We start from the raw sequence: 23,144 nt of genomic DNA on the forward strand, positions 1-23,144 counted from the left end.
TAGTGACATTTTATTACTTTTATTGATTTTCAGTACATTTTGAGTTTTTATTTAAAGCATATTTTTTGATTTTTGTAATATTTTTAATATTTTCAAAGTTTTTACGTTTTTGTAACTGCAACCCATAATTATTATTTCATATTCTGATGTAATAAAATTGTTGTGAATTTGACGAAGTTTATTAGGTAGGTACCCCTAAATCCTTTCAAAATCATGAAAATGTACCTATCTTTAATAATTTTAAATAGCTAGAATAACAATAACAATGTAAGACAGAATTTGTATTCGATTTTCAAGTTTTTTGGCCGATCGAAAAATAAATAGAAGAAAAACTAAAATAAAATTTAAAATGTCAAACGTCTATAAATATATCAAAAAGTGAGGTCAAGACATTTATTTTTTAAATGTACATCACTTTTTAAAAAATACTGTAAATAAATAAGTAAATACTGTGATTATAAAGTGCTTCGACGTTTCAAATAGCTTATTTATTGATTAGAAATATGATACATATTTTAAACTAAATGGATTATGACTGAATATTTTCAGTAAAAGGATATAATTTGATTATTTTCCCAAGTTACTGCTGTTAAATAACTAAGTACATATTATAATATTAATGTATGCAGTGTTTTTATGGAATTTGAACACACAACATTTTTATACCACTAGTATAATTACTACGTTATTTATATATTACAAGAATTTTAAATTTAATGCAGCCATTATGTTGGTTTTCCAATTTTTTTTAACTCAGAGCAAAACTTTAATATATTTTGTTAATTTATAACACGTTTCAATAGGTATTAACAAAATAAATTTGTTATATCAAATTATCACTACACTGAGTGATATAGCCGTTTTCATATTTCATACTGGACGGTGACATTTAATTAAAATCAAACATTTGGATTTTGGAATGTTTGAGTATTCATGAGTTAAAGTGATTTGTGCGGCCAAGCTGAAGGGACGATTAAACTTAATCATCATCATGACAACAATGATTCTAAAATTTAATTCACATCAATGAACAACTGAATTGTAGGTAGGTAAACCCACAGTTTATTGGTTTAGTTTGGTGTGATATTCTGATACGTAAACATATTCATTAATATTTTATCTGGACTTAATTTTTCAATACGTATTTGAGTTAGTCAATTTCATAGGCACCTCGCACCTATACAATATAAATCAATAATAAATCTTAATATACAAAAGTTAAAGTAGGTACATCTACATGTTTTCAAATAATAGGAAGAAATTACAATAAAACGTGTTTCTTTGGAAGCTTACTAAATTTTGACACAGTTCGTAAAAATCACGAAAATTTGCAAATTATTTCGAGTTAGAAATTCATAAAAATTGCTGTTTTTATATTTAAGATTTTAAAATATAAGAAGACAAGATTTAGAGAGTTACGAGAATTACATGGTTCCTTATAAGTTTGTCTAAATTTATTAAAAAAAATTTCAAAAGTCAAATTACATTTTTATGAAATTGACATTTTTACATCATTAGATTTTCAATTTGTTATTCAAAAACGAACTACTGCAGGTAGTTTAGATCAACATCATAATTTTATTTTACTAGTTCATATACTGCATTTTCAAAATATTTTTACTTTGAGCTGTTAACCTTTTTGAGCATTTAAATTGTCTTTTATAAATGTCGATAAAATTGTATTTGTTGTATCAAAAAGAGTGATAATTCGATAAAAGGTTACTGAAATATTGTTGTATCAGTTGAAAAATATTAAAAATATTTAGGTATGAATTTTGTTATAAGTATTTGAAGTTCAAATTTAAAAAAAATTTATATTTTAAAAATAAAACTTAAAACGAGGTTCCACCTCAGTAGGTTGATTTGCAAGCAGAATCATTAAAATAATTAGGAAAAAATAGGAAAAAATAACAAAACTCAGATAAAAACAATATTATTTCCTCAACACTAGTTTTTGACAAAATCGATTTTGTTTTTTGTTGTTAATTGTAATTCATTCAAAAAAGAAAAACTTTGGATACTTGAGATTTTCACCAAGTATTTATACTCGAAATTTTTAGACAACAGAGCGACTTCCTATTTTGTTTTTTATTTAACTTGTAACTATTTCAAATTAATAAAAATAGGTATTGGCGTAGTAGCCTTAACATTATCATTAAAAAAAAAAATTTGTAGGATATAGAAAAAAAATTAACTTGTAAAAATGTAATTTAATTACTTTTATTTAGTTATTATTAACTGTCACTGTTTTATATTGACCTGTTTATATGTAGGTGATATTTGTATGTTACATTTTTAATTTCCAATCTATATTCAACTTTCATCAGTATAGTATACAAGCAGTTAAATCGCACTATAAATAGGGGTCCGATAAAAATAACGCATCAAAATGGTTTTATATTCTATTTGAAATATTAAACGTACAGTTTTTATAATGTAAAAACGTACAAATAAATAAAAGTGTAAATATCAAAACCTATGTTACAAAACTAAAAACCAATATTGACTTCGTAGTTTTATTTCATACTGAACTTTTTAGAGTGCATTTAAATTGTAATAAAATTGAGGAAATCTATATAAAAGTTACATTATTCGAAAGGAAAACAATTACCATATAAAAGAAATTGTATCTGTCTATAATAATATTAATATACCTTTTTTTGTCAGTCAATAATAAAAATGTAACATGATAAATATTTTATGATAGGTATATTATTTGTACTACACTATTAACTGATGAAATTATAGTATTGCAAATTAATTATATTTTTAATAAATGCACAAACTCAAAAAGTTATAATTTTCGTGATCAAATAGAACATAATAATTGCATTATGCATATTCAATGATACTACGGTAAAAATAGAGTGAATGTAGCTTGGTATAACAACAATCAGTTTGCTTGGGTAGTAATTTTTGTATCAATTTATATTATTTATAATAGGGATAAATATGAACTATATAATATATATTGTACTCTAAGCTTTATAATAACTTACATCGGTAAAAACATATTTTTCTTAATCATGTAATACAATATTTAAGAAAAACATCATTTTTTGTTGTATTGATTTTAAATTTTGGTTTAATATAGTAGGTGCCTAATTAATAATAATTATTATAATACATATATGTTTATATTATGTGTATAATTCATGATTCATGGAAGGTTTCTTAAACGAGCTTGTTGCTCGAACAGTTCATCAAATTACCGTTAGATAGAACAAAAATAATCAATAAAATGCGTAGCTGCGTACGTCAAATCCAAACGTTTACATTATAGTAGGTACCTCATCTGAAGTTTGCACATTTTCGGCGCTCAGTGTACTCCCAGACACGTTGATCGGCAGACCTCTGTGAACACAAAGTCTACGTTAAATTTTCGAAAAACAACGTTACGTAACCACAAATACGTACTTTGAAGTTTTCAATTTTTTATTTCACTCGTTTAAGTTTCAACAGAAAATAACCATGAAAATAGACGTAGCGAAATTAATAATTGAAGTCAGCAAACATCCAGAGATCTACAACCCAGATCATAAGGATTTTTCTAATAAAGAAATAAGAAACAAAATTTTCAATACCGTCATCAAAAAAGATATGAATGGTATAAATGGTGAGTAACATATTTTTTACTTGTTAAACGTAATGGCCAATTGTATTATATTATTAATTCATAATTATTATAAGGCTCAGGAGTAGATGGGTACCTACATAATATTAAATTAATACCTTACAAATATGCATTTGTTTCTGACTTTATAATGAAGCGTCTTTAACAGTTATTTCAAAAATGTTAAGAATTTTTTTTTAAATATTGTTTGAAATACAAAAAAGTAGTATATAATTTTCAATAATTGCCTACCTACTTTATTGACATTGTGAAAATAATAAAATACATTTTATATTTTGACACCAATAGAATAAATTATAATACTTACGAAATAATAGATGAACAATTATGTTGTGTGATCAATTGATCAAAATATATCGATCACGTATTTTTAAAAATTAAAATCCAACTTACTGCAGTTGTGAGCTATTACTTTAAATATGTTTCTTATCTAGTCTTTTTTAGGGCCATTATGTAAAAATTTACAAATGTTTAAATTTTCTAGCCCTAAATTCTAATGGATAAAATTATTTAAATTATTTTGAAAATAATACTTCATCTGATTTTAATTACCTTTTGAGTATAATAACTAATTTAGTACCGCTCTTATAATTTCGTTATTGCTGCATCATAATTAATCAAACTTGAAACTATAAAAAAATTGCCTAGCCTTTCTTAAATGCCATATTACAAGTACATGTCATATAAAAATTATCATACGAAAAATATGTAGCAACTAATATCTGTATAATTGAAGTACAATAATATAATAATATTTTCAATGCAGTGTTTCTGATATTAAAATATCCATACAATATTTATTATGGTGTTAAAGAGCTATTTTTACTTAGTCATTATAACTGTAGATAATTCGATATTGTAATCATTCAACACTCACAATATATATTTTCTACTTTAGCCTAAAACTACATGTTATATTATGTAAGTACGTACAAAAAACAACCAGAAAGCCTGGCTCTGCTGTACGTCTCGAGTGTATCTCATCATTCAGTAGGTCACTGTGATAAGACGTGTAAGGTGAAGTAACTTTATGTGCTATGCACTTTATAGTTTATACCGATGTATTAAATTATTTATTAATATTAAAATTTGTGTTTTATATTTAATGACCTTGATGACTACCTGTTAGTTTAATTGGAATTGACACCCCCAAAAATTTCTTGGAGGAATATTCCCGGGAATACAAAAACTGTGAAAAATTACAATTTTATTTAGTAATAGGTATTACATTTTGTTATTATGGACAGTCATATACTCACATTTCTTGATTTATGTATTTTAACAAAAGTATAATTATATTATTTTATAAATTACTAGCTGTAGGTATTACCCGACTTAACCAACCAGGTTGAAATTGATATAATCTATCTTACTATTGTTTTCCGTTTTGCTTCAGTTGAAACACAAATACAAATAAAATATAATATGATTCATTTTGTGATATTACACTTCTTAATTCTGAACATATTTTTGATGTTAAAGCAAAAAAATTGGACAAAGTTTCAACGAATTTTTAAAAGCTGACGTAAATCCAATATCGTTAAGATAGATATTTGTCTTATGGGTTTGCATAAAAAATATGTCTAGGATTAAAAGAAAAATCATAAAAACAATTCATAAAAGTAATAATAGAAATTTTGTTCAGAAGTATTTGGTTTTAACCCGTGACCAATGGCGTGGTAAAAATTTACTACAGTCAACTTAATAATATGCTCCTAAAATTGTTATTGGGTTTCTAAAGTAATTACAAGCTATATTTACACGATTACACAGGCCACGAGTGTATGAATACCTTATACCCACCTATTATAATAGTAAATTATTTATTATTACCACTAACTTGTAAGTAAAAGATAAAATGGTGTAAATATTTCCGATGTATAAATAGTTAAAATTTGTCTAAATATTTAAAAAATTCATTCTTTGTACTGATAGAAAATGATAATTGAAGTAATAATAAAAGGCATCAAATTTCTACTATTATTATTTTTTGAATTACTACAACACGTCAAAAATCAATTGAGCAGATGTCCATATTGAATATATATTATATTTATTATATTAAATGATGTGATGAATAATAAAAATGCATAAAATGTTTTTTTTTACAAATTGTTCAAATGCTGATTGTAAGTTATTAAAAATTATACTTATAACATTTTTAGTTGAACAATTTTCATTAAATACAGATGAATAGTTATTTTACATAATGACATAATGTACACAAAAAAAACCTGACAAATTTATAAATAAATTACAATAATGAAAATAAAGGTAGTAAAACATCGTAATTTTAATCAAAGATATACATTATTGCTTCTAAAATGTCAATAGCACTTCTATGGATTTTTTCTCACAATACGTCCAAAATAATTGACATTTTTACATAATATTATTAAAGTCCATTATTATATAGATGGGTAGCTACCATATTTTATACTTGTTACAAAAACGTATTTAATATATAATAGGTAGGTATTTAAATAAAAAATATTAAATTAGATTTTTGTATTGTTATTACCAGGGCTGTGAATTAAATAAATTCGCATGGTTTTTTTGTCATTTCAAAGAAACAACAATTATTATGTCTGATCAAAATTTGTTTTACATTACTACACTTAGTACTAAATATTAAAAAGCATAATGGGGAACATGTTTATTGTTCAACTTTGGCCAAGATGAGTATCAGCATGCAATAGATATTACCTATTAGGTAAGGTGGGACTGCTGTATTTCTCCGTAGTCACTAGTCAGGGATAATGACAATCGTTGGTAATAAAACAGTTTTGGACGTGTTCGTATACTGCATGGGAAATGTACGTAAACTAGTTAGATAATTTTTATTAATAAATTACTGATAACTGATTAATATGATACAAGATCAGTGTTTTTAAATTAAATAATGGTCGCCTCTCAATGACTTCGGCAGGCGCCTACCTATTTGATGAAAATATCAACACATACTTTTCTAATATATTATGTATTCACTGGTGTATTGTAATTTCGTTTTAATATTATTAATAATGTATGAAGTATCCAATTGTTTGGATTCGATTGAAAATAATTAGTCTACTACATGGAAGTGTAGTAATGACACTGAGCCATGCGTAGAGTACCTATATCGTAGAGTTTGATAGTTATAATTCTGGTTATGTTAGACACAAAATTAGTTTATATTTAAAAAAACGAATAAATAATAATACAGAAAATGCAATAGCGTTTAACCGTTTATTATAAATTTTGTTTTCAACCATATTGTTATCTAAGGTTTCAGTAACTAGATATTTTATTAACTTAATACTTTATTTAATTTAATTTTAAAACGTATCGAGAACCTTCAATATTAAAATTAATTCGTACATTTTTCAACAAAACGAAATCAATAACTTAGGTATTACATTTATTTTAATGACATTTTTTTCCTACTTGTAATCTAATTAGTAATTATAATAGGTAATTAGGTATCACCTATTCTAAAATATACACTTGATTGTAGTCTGTATAGGTACCTACGTACCAAATAATTTCGTTTGTATAGTGGATACAAAATAATCAACTATTTAATTTTAATTAATTAAATTAAATTATTGGTTCTTATTTAATAATGATTTTATAGATATTGCCTACGTAATTATACTTTATAACAACAGAATTAGATGTATTTGCATTAAACAATACTAGGTACCTATATTAGATTCTTTACTAAAATTACAAAGGTAATTGGAAATTGTATTCAAATTTATTTTGAATTGTATTGAATTGACTACCTATTTGGCCTCTAATTGGGCTATCGCTGGTAAGACTATAAATATTTAAGCAATACAATTTAATTCACAACAATTTCATTCCTCAATTTCATTCCTTATAGCAACCCTCAGTTTATAGGTAATTCATCAATCAAAAGGTAATCCTTTCGATTTCAGATAGGTTAATGGAGATTAGAGGGGAGAAAGGTTGTTTATTTAACTTTTATATAGGTATATACGGTATACCTGTAGCATGGTAGACGATAGAATTATAGTGAATGAGATTGTATTACATTATTTGGACTTTTCTACGGGCTTTATTAAATTTGGACATTATTTAACATTTTACATCATTCAACATAACGAAAAATCTTTTGACCTTATTTAAATCGGACTTCAATTCAAATTAGATATACATCCGTTGGACAAAAATCAATAGATCTTTCGGGGTTAAGTAGTTGGTTTGGATGAAATATTTTGAATTAATGTGTTTTGAGTTTTTGACTCTTAGCATTTGTCATACTATACTTGAAATCATATTAACATAATATCATTTATGACTGGATAATTAAAATTTAATTCTTAGGCTGCAAGTTGAATAGTGAAATATTTTAAGCCTTGGTTTTCTTGTATTTAACTGCACATTAAAATATAATTACATCAATATTAATGTTATCAATCACCTAACAAAACTACCTATATTATAACCACAATAATATTTTGGATAATGAATCATTAATTTTATTCATAACTCGTATGACATGACATTGTTTTCATAAACTCGCTGGTACCAAATATATTATTTTTATATTTAGGTAGTTACTATATTATAGCTTACTACATACACCATTTAAATAAGAACAACCCACCCACGCATTTTGTGTAGAACTGCACGTTATGGTAAACCCTGTTCGAATATAGGTATTTTATTTAGTAGGTTTATTAATAGTAGGTAGATTATTATTAAGCATTTGCCATTTGCATCAAAAAAACATCAACTCGGTTAAACTTTTAAGTAAATCAATTTCACATAGCGACCACACTACCGCAGACTATGAATATATTATTAAATAGGCTAAATATTATGTTCATGCGCATCGTTTGATACATGTTATATTATATATACATATCGTGTATAGTATATATTAGATATGTATTAGTGTAAGACTAAGAACTATCTTTATACATTATTTACCTATGATACGCGTACAATAATTGTAAAAGAATATTTCTATATTTCTTTTGTACCTACATTTAAAAACGAAACCGTGATGAAACTCGCTGAATTCTCCCCACTATGAGTACACCGCTGCGATGAATTCCCTTTAAAATATTTCAATAAATACCGAAACACGCCTAATTATTAATCAATAGTATAATAAAACGGTGTAACAATAATTAACTTTAATAGAAAACGTGCAATCCTCAAACATTGAAAGCTAAATTTGTTTTATAGAGATTTAAATTTTGCATATCAATTGGAATTGTTTTACAATTGTTAAAGGTAGTTTAAAACTGTAGAAGTTACCTACCGAGATATGTAGTAGGTAAATTAGTAAGTAAACATAGCGATAGCTCAATCCATAGCTGTTATATTTTATTTATTTGATGATCGCATTAAACTTTAAAACTTAATATATTACAATATACGTCATTACATTTTGAAACAACCAAATCAAAGAGAGATTCTCGACCAACTTTTTTTGATTGATGCACGTAATATTACAAAGTAAAGTAAAGTAAGTGTATGTATAGCAATTTTTCTGACATACTTTGGGTAGGTATTGTGTTTCAGTTTTATGAACTAAAATATATTTGAAAAGAAATAAAAATAAACTCTTTTTTATAAATATAAAAATAAGAGTTATTTCTATATAGGTACTTTCACAAACAAATACAACTTAAACAGACTTTTAAATGATTTAAATCTTTGAAATAATTCAAATCGCCTTTAAACGGGGAAACAAAATGAAATACCTATAAGTACCTATTTGTTTTAATATTTTGAACATTGTTCGAACATTACAAACTTTAAAGAGTAAATATAAGTAGTATTCAAAACAATTATTAGTAAAAGTTACTTTTGGAAATGATTTTATTCAATTGTAAAGTCTTAAATATACAATTAATAAAAATGTCATTATAACCACATAATAATTGTTCAAATTTTCGTAATTTTGTCAAAATGTTAACTTAAAACACCTATAATTTTCCTCCCGATTCTAATCTTCTTTTCAACTCCCGTTTCATCCATATCATCCGTTCTCTTATCCAATTCATTCATACCGCTGGCTTTCTCATTTAACGCTAATATTTAATTATTTCATATTGTCTGTTAATTTAATTAAAATTTTTTTTTGTCTGTTTTTTGTTTTGTTACATAATTATTTTGTAATCGCTTTGCTATAATTATTTAAAAATAAAATGCAAATTAAAATTAAAAAAAAAAAAACGCCTATTAAAAACGTTTTTATATTTTTAATCTATTATAATTATAACTTATATTGTATTCGATTTTTAAGCTTTAGGCCAAGATTAAAAATGTTTATCAGCACTAAAAAAAAAAATATATATAAAATTATACATAACTATGATTTATGATATTACGATTTATTCATCGTCAAGATCAAGATTTATAATTGTCAATTTTATAAATTCTAATTTAGACAATTATCTATTGCTAATTAAATGTTCAGTTCTTCTCCACTGCTCAACAAGTTATTGCAGTTATATATTTATGCTTTATGCTCAATTTCAATTAGTTATAAGTTATTATTAAACATTTATATATCTATATTTAGTTTATAATTTATAAATTATAAAAGTTTAAGCTTTGAAATTTGAGATACTAATCTTTTTGTTAAGTTTATTTATTTAAAAATGTTATGTTTTTCCTATTTTGTAAGGCTTCAATAGATCTTAGTATTGTGCATTTATTAATAATTTTAATTGTATATGTTATACAACTCATCAATTTATTGCGATGTTTGTCAATTATAATAAGTTAGAAATAAAATATATTCAGCATTAGCCCAAACTCGGGAATAAATATTAAAGATAGTAATTATTTAATAGTATAATATAGTTAATAGTAGTAGAGAAATAGTTTGAATGTTTAGGTATTAATTGTAAAATCAAATAAGAACACCACCAATAATTATTGTACTCCTAGCTGCTATTACTATTTTTTTTTTTATATGTTCCATGTACCTACCATTTGCTTATTATTCTGAACATCTACTCGCTTTATATTATGTATAAAGACATGCAGTTCTTTTTCCTATCTAACATTAATATAAATAGTAGGTTGAAAGTTTGTAAAAAATATGCCGATAGATGAGCATAATGTAGATAGATGAATATTTTGCCCAGTAGAAATGTCTGTGACGGTTCCAAAAGTTCAAAACACTATGTATATAATATAACACATGACTCATGTTCATTTACAGGCAAAACTCTGCAGCGCAAGTGGGACCAAATATTAAACAAGTATGCTAATTTTATTAGAAAACTGAGCAACGACGATTCGTCTGAAAGGGTTTTGGAACGATTCATGAAATGGCCGTGGACGAAGCCTATGCGTATCTTTAAGCCATATGTTCGCAAACAATTGTAAGTATTGCGATACGGTACCTTACCATAATATAATATACACTGTCCTAATTTATATAATAGTAAAACTCATGTATTATTGTTTATAAAAATCAATGGGTGAAGTGTAAATGTAGAGACCAATTGTTATTCTCATTAATCTCATTCGAGTCTCATATTATGTTGCTGTAATTTGTTGAATAACAAACGCTCGAAGCCACAGTTTTAATATACTCTTCAATAGTTTAAGATATGATCTCTCTAAATATAATTTATATATGTATAGGTGTTATAAAACGTTGTTGACCTGTAGAAGTAACATTACGGATATATTACAATTACAGACGGTAACTCGCCGAAGTAAAGATATTTAATGTATTCTTCTAAATTGAGTAGATCGAAAAGTTCAGTGAAACGAAATTCTGACACAAATTCACAATGTTGAAAATATACAACATATAATACTTTGTAGGAACCGCATTGTATTTTATTAAGTTTTAGCCGGAAAACATGCTTAGGAGTGGACCAGGCACATGGAATATGTATATTTTTTAATCAATGTTTATTTCCTTAGCAACTTATTTGGGGCAGGATAATTGCAGGATAATTGCTTGCACTTTTTGCAATTTAAATTTTATTTTAAATTTTCGATCAGAAGACAGAAACGAAGTTAGTAAATAATTTTGAAGTAAGCCGATTTTTGTATATATTTTTGTTGGGATTTTACCCAAACGTTTATTCCAAACTCAACTACAAAAAAATGCAATATTATTTGTTGAGCAATTTATTTAAACGATTATTTTTAAATAAATATATCATAATATTATGGTATACAATTTTTGCGTTTCTTTTATCTTTGTTTTGACCATGGAAAAATCTGTTTCATATCGATTGGATAAAAAAACGTTCATTAAAATCATTAAAACACCGAGTTTTATTTATTAGACGGCACGAAGTTCACTTGAAAATAGTGTAATTACACGAATATAATGTACCTAATTATCAGGGTATGGATGGTTCAGGACTTATATCTATATAGCAACTTGGATCTTGCACATCCGTAACTGGAAGTAGGTAGTAGGTACTTATTAGTTATTACAACATCTTGTAAGGCGTAAACAACACATGCGGGTATGACGTCCGCGCAATACGCGTTACTAATCACAGTGAATTAAAATAAGACATTTTATTTTGCATACTTAAGAGTCTTTTTGGAAATATTAAAAATCTTGCAACGTTAAGCAGGTTAAGACTTTTAAATGTACAAAATACATTTTAAAATATGTTAAAATTGTTTTTAGCATTTACCTTATTTAAAAAAAAAAATGAAAATCGGTACATCAATATTCATTAAAAATGAAATAATCAATAATTTTGATTTACTGTTTAAAATGTGTATCTAATAACAGTCCTTAAATATATAGTTTGGTTTGATCATAGTAAAAATAACTTTTCTGCAAATTGTTTATTTAATACAATTTTCTAAATTATTTTCGAATGTTTAAAAAAATATATTATTTGGTATTGTGGCAACCAGTTTATTTGGAAATGAAAATTTTTTCTATTTTAGATCATATCCAATGCAGTTGTTTCACTTAAATATGTTTTGCGTTATAGCTTATACTTTACCTGCATTCATAAAAAATATGTGTTTGTTTTGGGATAAATGACTCATTAAAATGATAATGTTCGAATCGTTTTTCTACAGCCAAATTCCGGAATTCCGATCCGCGACACAGCTAACACCCGGCATGAATATGCCACATATCCCGATTACAGCTCTCCAGCCTATGCACATAATAAGCGGACAGTCTAACGATGACGCGACTTCTGGCTCCGAATTTCCGTTCCCGCTACCCACCGGGCAGGGGCCAGAACTGCAGGGTGCCGGTTTTGTAGGACAGCTTCCGATAGTTCAATACTCACATACGCTGCCGACATCGACAAGCTATGAAGGACTTTCAAATGCAAACTCGACGCCAGCAAATTCGAGACCTGCCGCAAACACTCAACTCACGCACCCGATACCGGAGCCTACCCTCGAGATACCACGCGTGAGTCCCGTGGATATCATGGAAATCCCGGTCATGTCCAATATTGGGTTCATGGGTCCCGAGTTCATAGTGCCAGCGTCACGATTGCCGCAGTTTTTGGAAAACTTGAACGGCATAATGTCGCCGTCATCGCCGCACCGTAGTTCTAACGACGAGGATGAAGCTTTCAATAACCAGCTGGGCAGAAGTATCACCGCCGCCATTCAAAGGATGATCGGCCGGTTCCCCAACGACGAAGTAAACAACGAAGAAGAAGAAGACGATGACGACGACAATGACGATGACAATTCAGCAGATGACGAGATTGCGACAGACGAGGAGGAGGTGTCACCGGAAGATGCTGGGCCGTCCGGTGTCAAGAAGAGACGGATGGAGTCCAGCGAAGGCAGTGAAAAAGGCGAAGAAGGTAACACAGAAGCTGACGGCGATACAAGCTGCACAGGAGATGACGAAGATGACGGTCAGTCGGACGTTCTACCTGAACTGCCACAGCCCAAGCCGGATGTCAAGAAAGGACCGGCGGATTTTAGTGCACAGGAGCACATATTTCTCGCCTGGGCCAAGACGATGAGCACATTTACGGCCAAACGACAGGCGACAATTAAGATGCAAATCAACAAAATTATGTCCGAGGCTGAATTCGAAGATTTGGATGACGAGTTTTTTGCAGGTTATTTTATTAATGTAAACTTATACACAAACAAGTTAATTATATGCCTGCCTACTTTTAACACTTACCTACCTTTAATTACCTTCGGTAAATGTATGTGTTCCTAAAAACGTCTTATTTTTACACAATTTGAAGTACCTAGGTAATTATTGCAAAACAACATATTTGAAAAAATATTATATTTTATACCTAATATTTCTTACTTTTTAAAATTTTTGCTTTTTAAAATGAAAACATACATTTATTGAAAATGTAATCGACCATTGTATGTGGTATTGAAGGACCTTATGATGGCTGCATTCGAAATATATTTTGTATGGTAGATGTAAGATTTTGAAACCAACCACAATTTTTCAAAAATAATATTAAATATTATTGCACACTAGTTAAGTATTGTAGTACAATGGGACAACAAATTAGAAAAGTTTTAAAAAACTGTGATGTTAGTTGTATGTAGCCATGTAGGTATTTTAAAATAGGCGCTTCACTTCATATAAATAGTTCCATGAAACCAAAACTAAATTATTATAAGTAGTAAGGATCAAAACATTAAGATGTAATTTATTGAAAATAAAACAAACAAATATAATAAATAATAATTAACTTCGGAGAAGTCGCTTTTTTACATAGGTAATTAGCAGATTTCAAAATGTCCTTGTGTACCTACATAACTGTAAATTATAATGTCTGTGATTTAAATTTGAAATGTTAATTCTGAATAATTAATCATTGCATACAAAAAATAATTCTGAGCTCAGGCTGTATAGTGTTACCAAACTCTTTTTCTAACGATATTTTAAAATTTATTTGGTTGCATTTGTTACTATTTTTAATAGTTTATTTTTTTATTATACCTAGTAGGTGTATGGCATGATAAACTATTTTTTTTCCAAAAACATCACATGTATATTATTATACTGAAATTCATATTATGCATAATTGTGACTAATTGTATTTTAGGATTGTTATAAGACCAACTAATGAGAAATATTGAAATTAAATACTTCAACCTCAGGCGGTAAAATTAAATTTGTATGAATTTTATAATTTACACATTTTTGTAAAAATTTGAACTTAGATGAAAAAAAAATCTTGACTACAAACCTATGTCTTTACAATATTTAAACAGTTGTAAGAATAGTTAATCTCAGACTGAATTTTGTAATGATTACATTAGACATTTTAATAATATTTTTAAACAGGTTGCTGTGTGGTTTACCTATTAATTTTTGATTTATATAAAAAAAATCAAAATTAATTTTGTCAAAACTAGTTTTGAGTAAATATTTTAGTTTATCCATACGAATATTTTTCCTACCTCTAGCTACTTTTTTTTTGTTTTTCCTGATTACATTGAAACATATCGGAAAACCCTCCACAGTACCAATACAACCAACTATATCCATTTTTCTACATGCAGAACTAGCCACCCTCGAAATTGTAGATAAAAGCATTTTTACAGCTCCTTAGATAACTCTACAATGCTACAATGGCGTTGCTGACTACTGCAGGTATTGCATCGATTCAACGATTTTCTTATGTAAACAATTTATACTTTATAGTATTGCTAGTAAGTAGGTACCTATAGAAATAGTATTAAACTATGGCCATGCAAGCTTAAGCAATTATAATTATAACCATAAGTAAATCGTACACTTTATCGAATGTCCTAAATTGCATTAGTCAAATATTACCGACCTACTATTTTAATACATATGTATAACTACCTACCTACTAGATAGCTCATGATATCTAATGTTTATTTTGCAATTTTTTTCAGCTAACAGAAAGCCCCGTCGGCCTATTTACACTTCGCGCTATTGAATAAATCGTTTGTTTAAATCCGGCTAGAGGTTTAGGCCTCAGAAGTCATTCCACGGAACTCTCTCCTAGGACATTCCGTCATCGAAGATTGAAGAGCTCCGCACTTTTCGTCGATATAAACTAATATACTATTATTATAGGGTTTACGCATTTATCGATCGCGCATTTGCGCGTGTTTTATTATAAATTGATTTTTTTATTCGTTACGTTACAATTTACTGTAGGTACCTAACAATATGTACCTAAAACAAAAAAAAATGTATAATACATTCATAATAGAAATAATATTACACGTTTGAATTAAGTTGAATTATATATGTTAGAACCAGTGCTGCAACTACCCATTTTTCATCCCAAGGACAGACAGTAATTTAGCCAACAAAGCATCCAACATCATTACCTACCTAATTCAAAATTAATACTATACTAAAATTTTTCGATGTTGTAAAATACCGCTTTGATGTCATTTTAGCAACCGGACAAGTTAAAAATATTATTATACAAGCTGCTAACATTTTGGATTAATTTATTGCAATATTGTTTTTAATAAAAAATATATCATCAAGCGAACATAATATATTATATTGCCTTATTAACATGTAAATTATAAATAATTATTTTTTGATCATATATTCATATCCCAAAAAATGGCCTTGGTTACCTGGGGAGTTGTTGCTGCCCTGGTTTATGTATTATACTCATATAGTGCTGTTGTATTGTGCTCACAAAATATACTATTGTTTGGATGATTAAGAGCTTATAAGACGACAGTACAAAAATATTCAATCATATATACAAATTATTATAACTTTTAATTATAATTACCTATGTATAATAAATATAATACTTAATATAATATTATAATTTTATTGATGTATTAGTAAATATGCGCATCGAATATTTACGTATTGTAGCTATTAGAAGTTAAATGTGCTTTTCATGTGTTGTCTTATATAATTAATTTTTAAATTGGAATGTCTAACTTTTTGAATTACAACTGTTATTACTTAATACTCATAATGGACAATTAAAAAAAATGAAAATGGGATGAGAATTTACAAGCTATTATTCTGTAAATACTTATAAGCACACTTTTGTCATTGTCACTATTTAATTAATTTATAAAAATAAATGCTAAAAGGTTAGGTAAGTACAGGGACGGGGATGATATATAAGTAAATATTTTAAAATATGTTATTTTATAAAAAATCTAGAAATTCTTTATATTAGCACTTTGCCTGTAAAATGTCAATGCAAAAATGATATTTTTAACAATTTCCAATCATTAAAAACAAATAGTGACCTTCAGAAGTAGGTCCACACATTATTGTTTTTAAAATGAAACAAAAAACATTTCAATTGCCAGAAGTAATTAAAAAGCTACACACAAAGGAAAAAGCACATGGTGAAACCAATAGCCATACATTAGCATATTAATTATGCTAAGATTCAATTATTAAAATACAATAACATTTTTTAACAAAATGCATTTACTACTACTTATAACTGAAAATCATAACAAAAATAAAAACTTCATTTAGGATCAACAAAAACGACAGTTTATATAATATTTCATAGAATTCTCAACGTTTCAGAACATTAATGAATGTATCTCGGGGAATTTCAATGTTTCCAACCATTTTCATTTTTTTTTTAGCATCCGACTGTTGTTTTAAAAGTTTCATTTTTCTTGTTATATCACCACCGCGTTTTCCACACTATAAAATAAATCAACAAATTGTTGTTAAGTGTTAATATTATTACTTATTAATATAAATAAAAATATTGTTAAAAACAGTATTTACATTAAGTGACAATATAAATTTAGTTAGAATACTTACAAAAAATAATATGTAGTTCAATAGTATGTAATGTATTAGATATTAGAATATTAGATTAATTAAATATAAGCCAATAAATATTGTTATAATGTGTGAATTTAACCAATGTCAGTATTTAATATCTTTATTTCAAATATTTAATTGTTAAATAATGAATTCTTATGTAATTTAATTATCCTTCAGTAAGTCAACAAATTTAATTTAAAAAATATAAGTAGAATAATTACTTTTTCCATAATTTATTATAACTTTAGCTTGTTATTTGTATTGAAATAATTATCAAAGAAAAAATATGTTTGGGCACTTACAAGTTTTGATGTTACATCTTTGCGATACGCTTTTAATGTTTCTCTTGCAACTATTTTTCCTTTGACTGAAGCTTGAATTGCAATCTATGTTATTTCAATTTTCAATTAGTAGATATGAATGATAAATCAGTAATTACATTTTTAATTATATTACCTGAAACATTTGTCTTGGAATCATGTCCACTAATTTCAATACCATTTTCCGCCCGAGACTTACAGCTTTACTAGCATGAACTATAGTTCCAAGTTCTTCAACAACGTTTCCATTAAGCAAAATATTTAACTAGAAAAAATATGTTAATATTTTAGTATAAAAAGTAAGAACTGACATTAGATAGTGTTCAATATTTTCAGTATTGCAATCAAAATATTGCTCATTAAATACTCTTTTGAAATGCATTTAAGTATTATTTTTAAAAAAGTATTTAAGACAAATTTTAAATACTATTTTTTGTTATGAATTAAGCATTATATGAACTCGGATGAATTTTTTTTGTCATAAGTCTCCTAATTTTAAATATACATCAAGTTTTGCTTGCAGGTATTAACAGCTAAGTATAAATAATTAACAAAAAAAAATAAAAAAAAAAAATTAAATTAAATTATTAACAGTTGTTAAGAATAATTATACAGTAGTTTATAGAAGGTTTATAGTGTGGACACATGTTTGTTATTAAATTATCTTATTATTATTATTTTATTTACTAATTAAATAATAAAGAGTTATTGTTTATTAAGTTTTACAATGAAAATAAAACAATACAAATATTATAATAACAATAATACGTTTTGACATTTACAATATTGTTACTATACTTTTTTCTGTAAACTCATCAACTAAGTTATACATTATACAAATGTTGGGGACCATTTTGCACTACATAACAAGGTTAAACTTAATGAAAATGTATTGATCATAATAATAAAACAAACTTGAATCTTTATTTGTAATAAAACCAGTTTTCACCAATAATGATGTATATTTTGGCAAAATGCTGGTGTATTGATATATTCAATTAATAGTTATCAATATGAATACATTTTTACAGTAAACGTTTTATTATTAAGATACATTTAAATTATTATGCATTATTGTATTCATTGTATCATAATATAAATGATTATTACATTTGAAACACATTATTCATAATTAGCATCAATTGTATTACCATTAGAATATTATGTGGAGATGGTTTACTTTACTAACTATTCAATATATTCAAAAATCGAGTAAAAAAATGTGTTTGAAGGAACGTATCCAATACATTAAAATAGTGTTTAAAATATACTCAAATACTTGTTGATGGATAGTATTTAATACTGTCATTAGTACGTAAAGTACTGAATATAATATGCTTATGTATTGAGTATATTATAAAATTATGTTTTTTATTTATTTATACTTTTATTAGATTTGAGAGTTCATATCCATGATCTTCATAACTAAAACTTCCAAAACCTGATGTAATTGATTTAAGTGTATCATGGAAATCTATGACAATTTCATTTAATGGGAAATAGCACTGTATCATTATTCTGGTGTTGTCAATATTAGTGGATGATTTTTGTACACCTCTTTTCTCCATACATAATGACAAGACACCTCCCAAATATTCATCTGTTAATTAAATTGTATAATTAATAAAACATTTTGCATTCATTTATTAAACAGTTAATTTTTACCAGGAGTTATGATGGTGCCAAGAATAAACGGTTCATAAAGTGCTACAGTGAAGGTTGGATCAGGAAAATCCATTGGGTTAGAAAAACAAAATTCATCACTGCCATACTTTTCAATTAATTTTTTTGACGTCACTTTAGCTGAAATATTTTAAGCATAAAAAACTAAAAAGGAAAACAATATTTTCAAATATTTGGATAAAACAAACCTTTATATGTTACACTAGGTGCTGTCATAATGGCTTGAGCATTATATTCCTGTTCCAATCTCTGATTAAATACATCTAAATGTAGCAGGCCAAGGAAACCTAATCTCCAACCAAGACCTAGTGCTGGACTGGAATAAATAAATAGGTTAGGTAAAAGTAAAAGTAAAAGAACTGTTTATTATTTGAATATGTTTGTACCTTGACTCAGTTGTAATACTAACAGCCGAATCATTGAGTGTTAATCGTTCTAAAGCACTTTTCATTTCCATGTGTAATGATTGATCCATAGGGAATAACCCAGCAAATACCATTGGTTGAGCAGGTTTAAACCCAGGGAATGGTTCAACTGGTTCATCTTTCAAATGTATAGTATCTCCAATATGAGCTTCTTTTGCTGATCTTATATTACATGTTAGAAATCCGACTTGACCACCTACTCTATAAAATTCAAAATGTTAATTTAAAATATACTTTATGAAATTTATATTCATACAATGTTCCCGTATTAAATTCTGTTGGCCGTAGTATTCCAACATTTTTTACAGTATATGTTGTTTGAGAGTACACAGTTGTTATTATATCACCTTCTTTAACACATCCATCTTGAACATAAATTAGTACTACAGCCCCACGATATTTATCAAACCAACTATCAAAAATCAAAGCTTTGAATGGTGCTCGACGATTAGCAACTGGGGGCAGTAGTCGAGTGACAATTGACTCTAATAAATCTTCTACGCCAGTCCCTTGCTTGGCTGATATCTACATACATTTTTTAATTAAAAAATAATTATTTTATAATAATTTATTGTCATATACTAAAGGTACCCTTAAAACAGTTTCTGGCTCAATATCAAACAAGACACGCAATTGTTCTTCTACTTTCTCTGGATTGGCATTTTTTAAATCTACTTTATTTAATACAGGTACAATAATTAGATTCTGGCAAAAGGCCAGGTAAAAATTAGCCACTGTCTGAGCTTGAACACCTTGGTTAGCATCCACTAAAAGTATGACACCCTGGCATGCTGATAACGATCTAGAAACTTCATTAGAAAAATCGACATGGCCTGGAGTATCGATTAAGTTTAACAGGTATAATTGTTCATCTACTCTGCTTTTATAAAATAATGAAGCAGTTTGAGCCTTCACTGTTATACCTCTTTCTTTTTCTACTTGTAACCTGCAATGAATATACACACAATAAATTATATATTTTACAACATTTACCTAATGAAGATTAATTGATTTAAAGTTGAATATATATATCATGATAAATTTGTTCAAAGAATCTTGGTTCAGTAAAAAATTATACACATTAATTGTCGTACTAATGTTTGCACAAAAAATATTACTTATCTACCTACTGTGTTATTATACTAACATTTTTTAGTTTATTATTCAAGTTATATGCTATCTTGTGTAATTTATATAGTTAAGAAAATCAGTGATAATTCTTAAATATTTAGTAAATACGTACTTAATAGTCAAAAGGTATTTTAAGCGAAATATAAATATATTAAATGATTTTTGAATTTTAAAAATATGACCATGGTCAATATCTCAAAGCACATGTTAAAAAAAAAGTATGTATTTGTATTCTGTTGGGAATTTGGGATCCAAGAATTTTAACTATTGATATTATAATTAAATTATTTAGTCATATTTATTAGATATTTTAATCATTTCAGTTTTTTCTCAGAGTATATCAATAGTACCTACTACATTCACCATTCATGTCTTCTTCAATATAAGGTTTAATTCAAATGTGATATTATAAATAAAGTTATATTTACCGATCCAGCACTTGTGCTTTGCCTTCCTCGATGCAGATGGTATTTGTCAATTCCAATAGCCGATCAGCCAATGTGCTCTTGCCATGATCTACGTGCGCTATGATGCTAAAGTTGCGAATGTTTTCACTAGGTATATTCTGATACTTGAGTGGAACTTCTGTTCTTCCTTCGTGGTTTTCAGAATAACGGCGATAACTTGTGAACACAAACGATAAACTGCTCTTGTATTCGTTCGAAATGCTGGGTCCGCAATAATATGATCTCAACACCCTAAATATCACTTTCATTTTCCTAAAATCGGATGGCCTACCCGACGAGGCAGAACAAATCCTTACAAGTTACTAGTGCCTAAGCGTTTAAGTAACCTATTATTAAGTCATAGTTAATGCGAATAATATTATAGTTATTAACTCGAGATTTCGGAAATTAAGTATCACCGACATGATACTATGATAGTGAATACATTGTGAAGATAGCGGTAAGCCAGCCGTACCATTTGCCGCTTATCACTTTCTGATAAGGCGGAGAATTGCCGGTCCGCGCGAAGGGGAAGATCTCGTCCTCTACATCGACAAGCGACTGCTTCCATTATCAACTACCTCGGTAACTTTTGTATATTTTATTTATTCTGTGGTTGTAACTTGTAGTTGAATAGAAAAATGTATGTTATCATCCAACTCCCAGTTTAATGATAACTAACTCGGCTTTGAATTTAAAATATTGCGGAAAATAACAGTAGGTACATTATTGCATTATAAACAGAAAGAGAAATACAAATACGAGACGGAATGTTTAAAATTGTGTCACGATATGATGTTTATCTTAGTGGGTACTAAGTAGTAGGTACTTAGAGAAGGGTGTTAATTAAGTATAAGTACCTACCTAAATTTAATTATATATATATATTTAGTACCGTTTATACATACTCGTGCTGAAAGTACGGTATAAAATGTTTTATTTTTTAATACAGAAAATAAAAAAATATTCATTTATTTAAATTTTTTTGGAAAAAAATTCAAATAGCCAATTTTGTAAATCTAATTTTACAAAAATATTTTGTTAAAAACATTAGTTTAAATTAAATATTTAATTTTTTTTATTTGAGTAAATTAATTTGAATATTAATAACGTTTTCCAAAATATTGTTTTTGGAAATTTTTAGACAAAGTAAATCTTCATTAATTTATGATCCAAATAACATGCATGCGTTAACCTTGTATATATTTTTCATTAAAATAATTGTAATAAAGCGATACCCATATTATAAATATTATTTTCTTATACAGTTATACTCTCTTTGCAAATTGCAAATATGGACAAGTTAATAAAAAAATTTACTTAAGTTCGTTAAAACGATAAAAATGTTTCAGCCGACTGTTTCCACGTTGATACACTGCTTCAGATTCTGATCGGAGCGATGATAATATATTAATTTTACAATATCGTTTTTTTTAAATTTTTATTTTATTTTTGAGTCTGTGTTTACTATAGGTAACTAGTCAAAATCATGCTTCAATTTTTCATTTTCGGTAAGGTTTTTGAAACTTTGAGATTTTGACTTATGTTGAGCTATTCATAATAGAAATAAGACATTTTCAATTATTATTAGTTTTTTAAAATTAATGTCAATATAAACTTTTTCACTTTGTCAAAAAACTTGAAAATGTAATACAAGGTTCCTTGTAAGTCCGTAGATCCATAATAGTTTTTATAACCAACTGAAGTTCAAATTTTGACTAAATTTGTAAGAACCACAAAAATGTACAAGCTATTTTATAGTTAAAAAATTTA

At 27.1% G+C, this 23,144-nt stretch overlaps 2 protein-coding genes across 2 annotated transcripts; one reads left to right on the top strand and one right to left on the bottom strand.

The window, feature by feature from the left end:
- Positions 1–3,308: 3,308 nt before the first annotated feature.
- Positions 3,309–15,585, top strand: LOC111032742. The gene is made up of 4 exons (XM_022313184.1): positions 3,309–3,616; positions 10,830–10,992; positions 12,680–13,695; positions 15,476–15,585. The coding sequence occupies exons 1-4, from the start codon at positions 3,472–3,474 to the stop codon at positions 15,517–15,519; spliced, it is 1,368 nt and encodes a 455-aa protein (XP_022168876.1). The 5' UTR covers positions 3,309–3,471; the 3' UTR covers positions 15,520–15,585.
- Positions 15,586–16,077: 492 nt separating this feature from the next.
- On the bottom strand, positions 16,078–21,827 carry LOC111032741 (translation factor GUF1 homolog, mitochondrial). The gene is made up of 10 exons (XM_022313183.1): positions 21,354–21,827; positions 20,386–20,740; positions 20,051–20,319; positions 19,756–19,995; positions 19,558–19,685; positions 19,352–19,489; positions 19,072–19,286; positions 17,823–17,951; positions 17,669–17,752; positions 16,078–17,237 (listed from the first exon to the last, which is right to left on the bottom strand). Exons 1-10 carry the CDS (start codon positions 21,638–21,640, stop codon positions 17,103–17,105), a joined length of 1,980 nt encoding a protein of 659 aa, XP_022168875.1. The 5' UTR covers positions 21,641–21,827; the 3' UTR covers positions 16,078–17,102.
- Between the last annotated feature and the right edge of the window lie 1,317 nt (positions 21,828–23,144).

The sequence above is a fragment of the Myzus persicae genome, unplaced genomic scaffold, assembly GCF_001856785.1.
Source record: "Myzus persicae strain clone G006 unplaced genomic scaffold, MPER_G0061.0, whole genome shotgun sequence".
In the NCBI taxonomy this organism is placed as follows: Eukaryota; Metazoa; Arthropoda; class Insecta; order Hemiptera; family Aphididae; genus Myzus; species Myzus persicae.

What these genes read in the sequence shown, in the direction of transcription:
- LOC111032741 (XM_022313183.1), bottom strand. Translation starts at nt 21,640, where the DNA reads ATGAAAGTGATATTTAGGGTGTTGAGATCATATTATTGCGGACCCAGC. An exon ending in ACCTAGTGTAACATATAAAG is followed by an intron (nt 19,490 to 19,557) that starts GTTTGTTTTATC and finishes AAAATATTTCAG; the next exon opens with CTAAAGTGACGTCAAAAAAA. An exon ending in TTCCAAGACAAATGTTTCAG is followed by an intron (nt 17,753 to 17,822) that starts GTAATATAATTA and finishes GAAATAACATAG; the next exon opens with ATTGCAATTCAAGCTTCAGT.
- LOC111032742 (XM_022313184.1), top strand. Translation starts at nt 3,472, where the DNA reads ATGAAAATAGACGTAGCGAAATTAATAATTGAAGTCAGCAAACATCCA. An exon ending in CCATATGTTCGCAAACAATT is followed by an intron (nt 10,993 to 12,679) that starts GTAAGTATTGCG and finishes GTTTTTCTACAG; the next exon opens with CCAAATTCCGGAATTCCGAT. An exon ending in GGATGACGAGTTTTTTGCAG is followed by an intron (nt 13,696 to 15,475) that starts GTTATTTTATTA and finishes AATTTTTTTCAG; the next exon opens with CTAACAGAAAGCCCCGTCGG.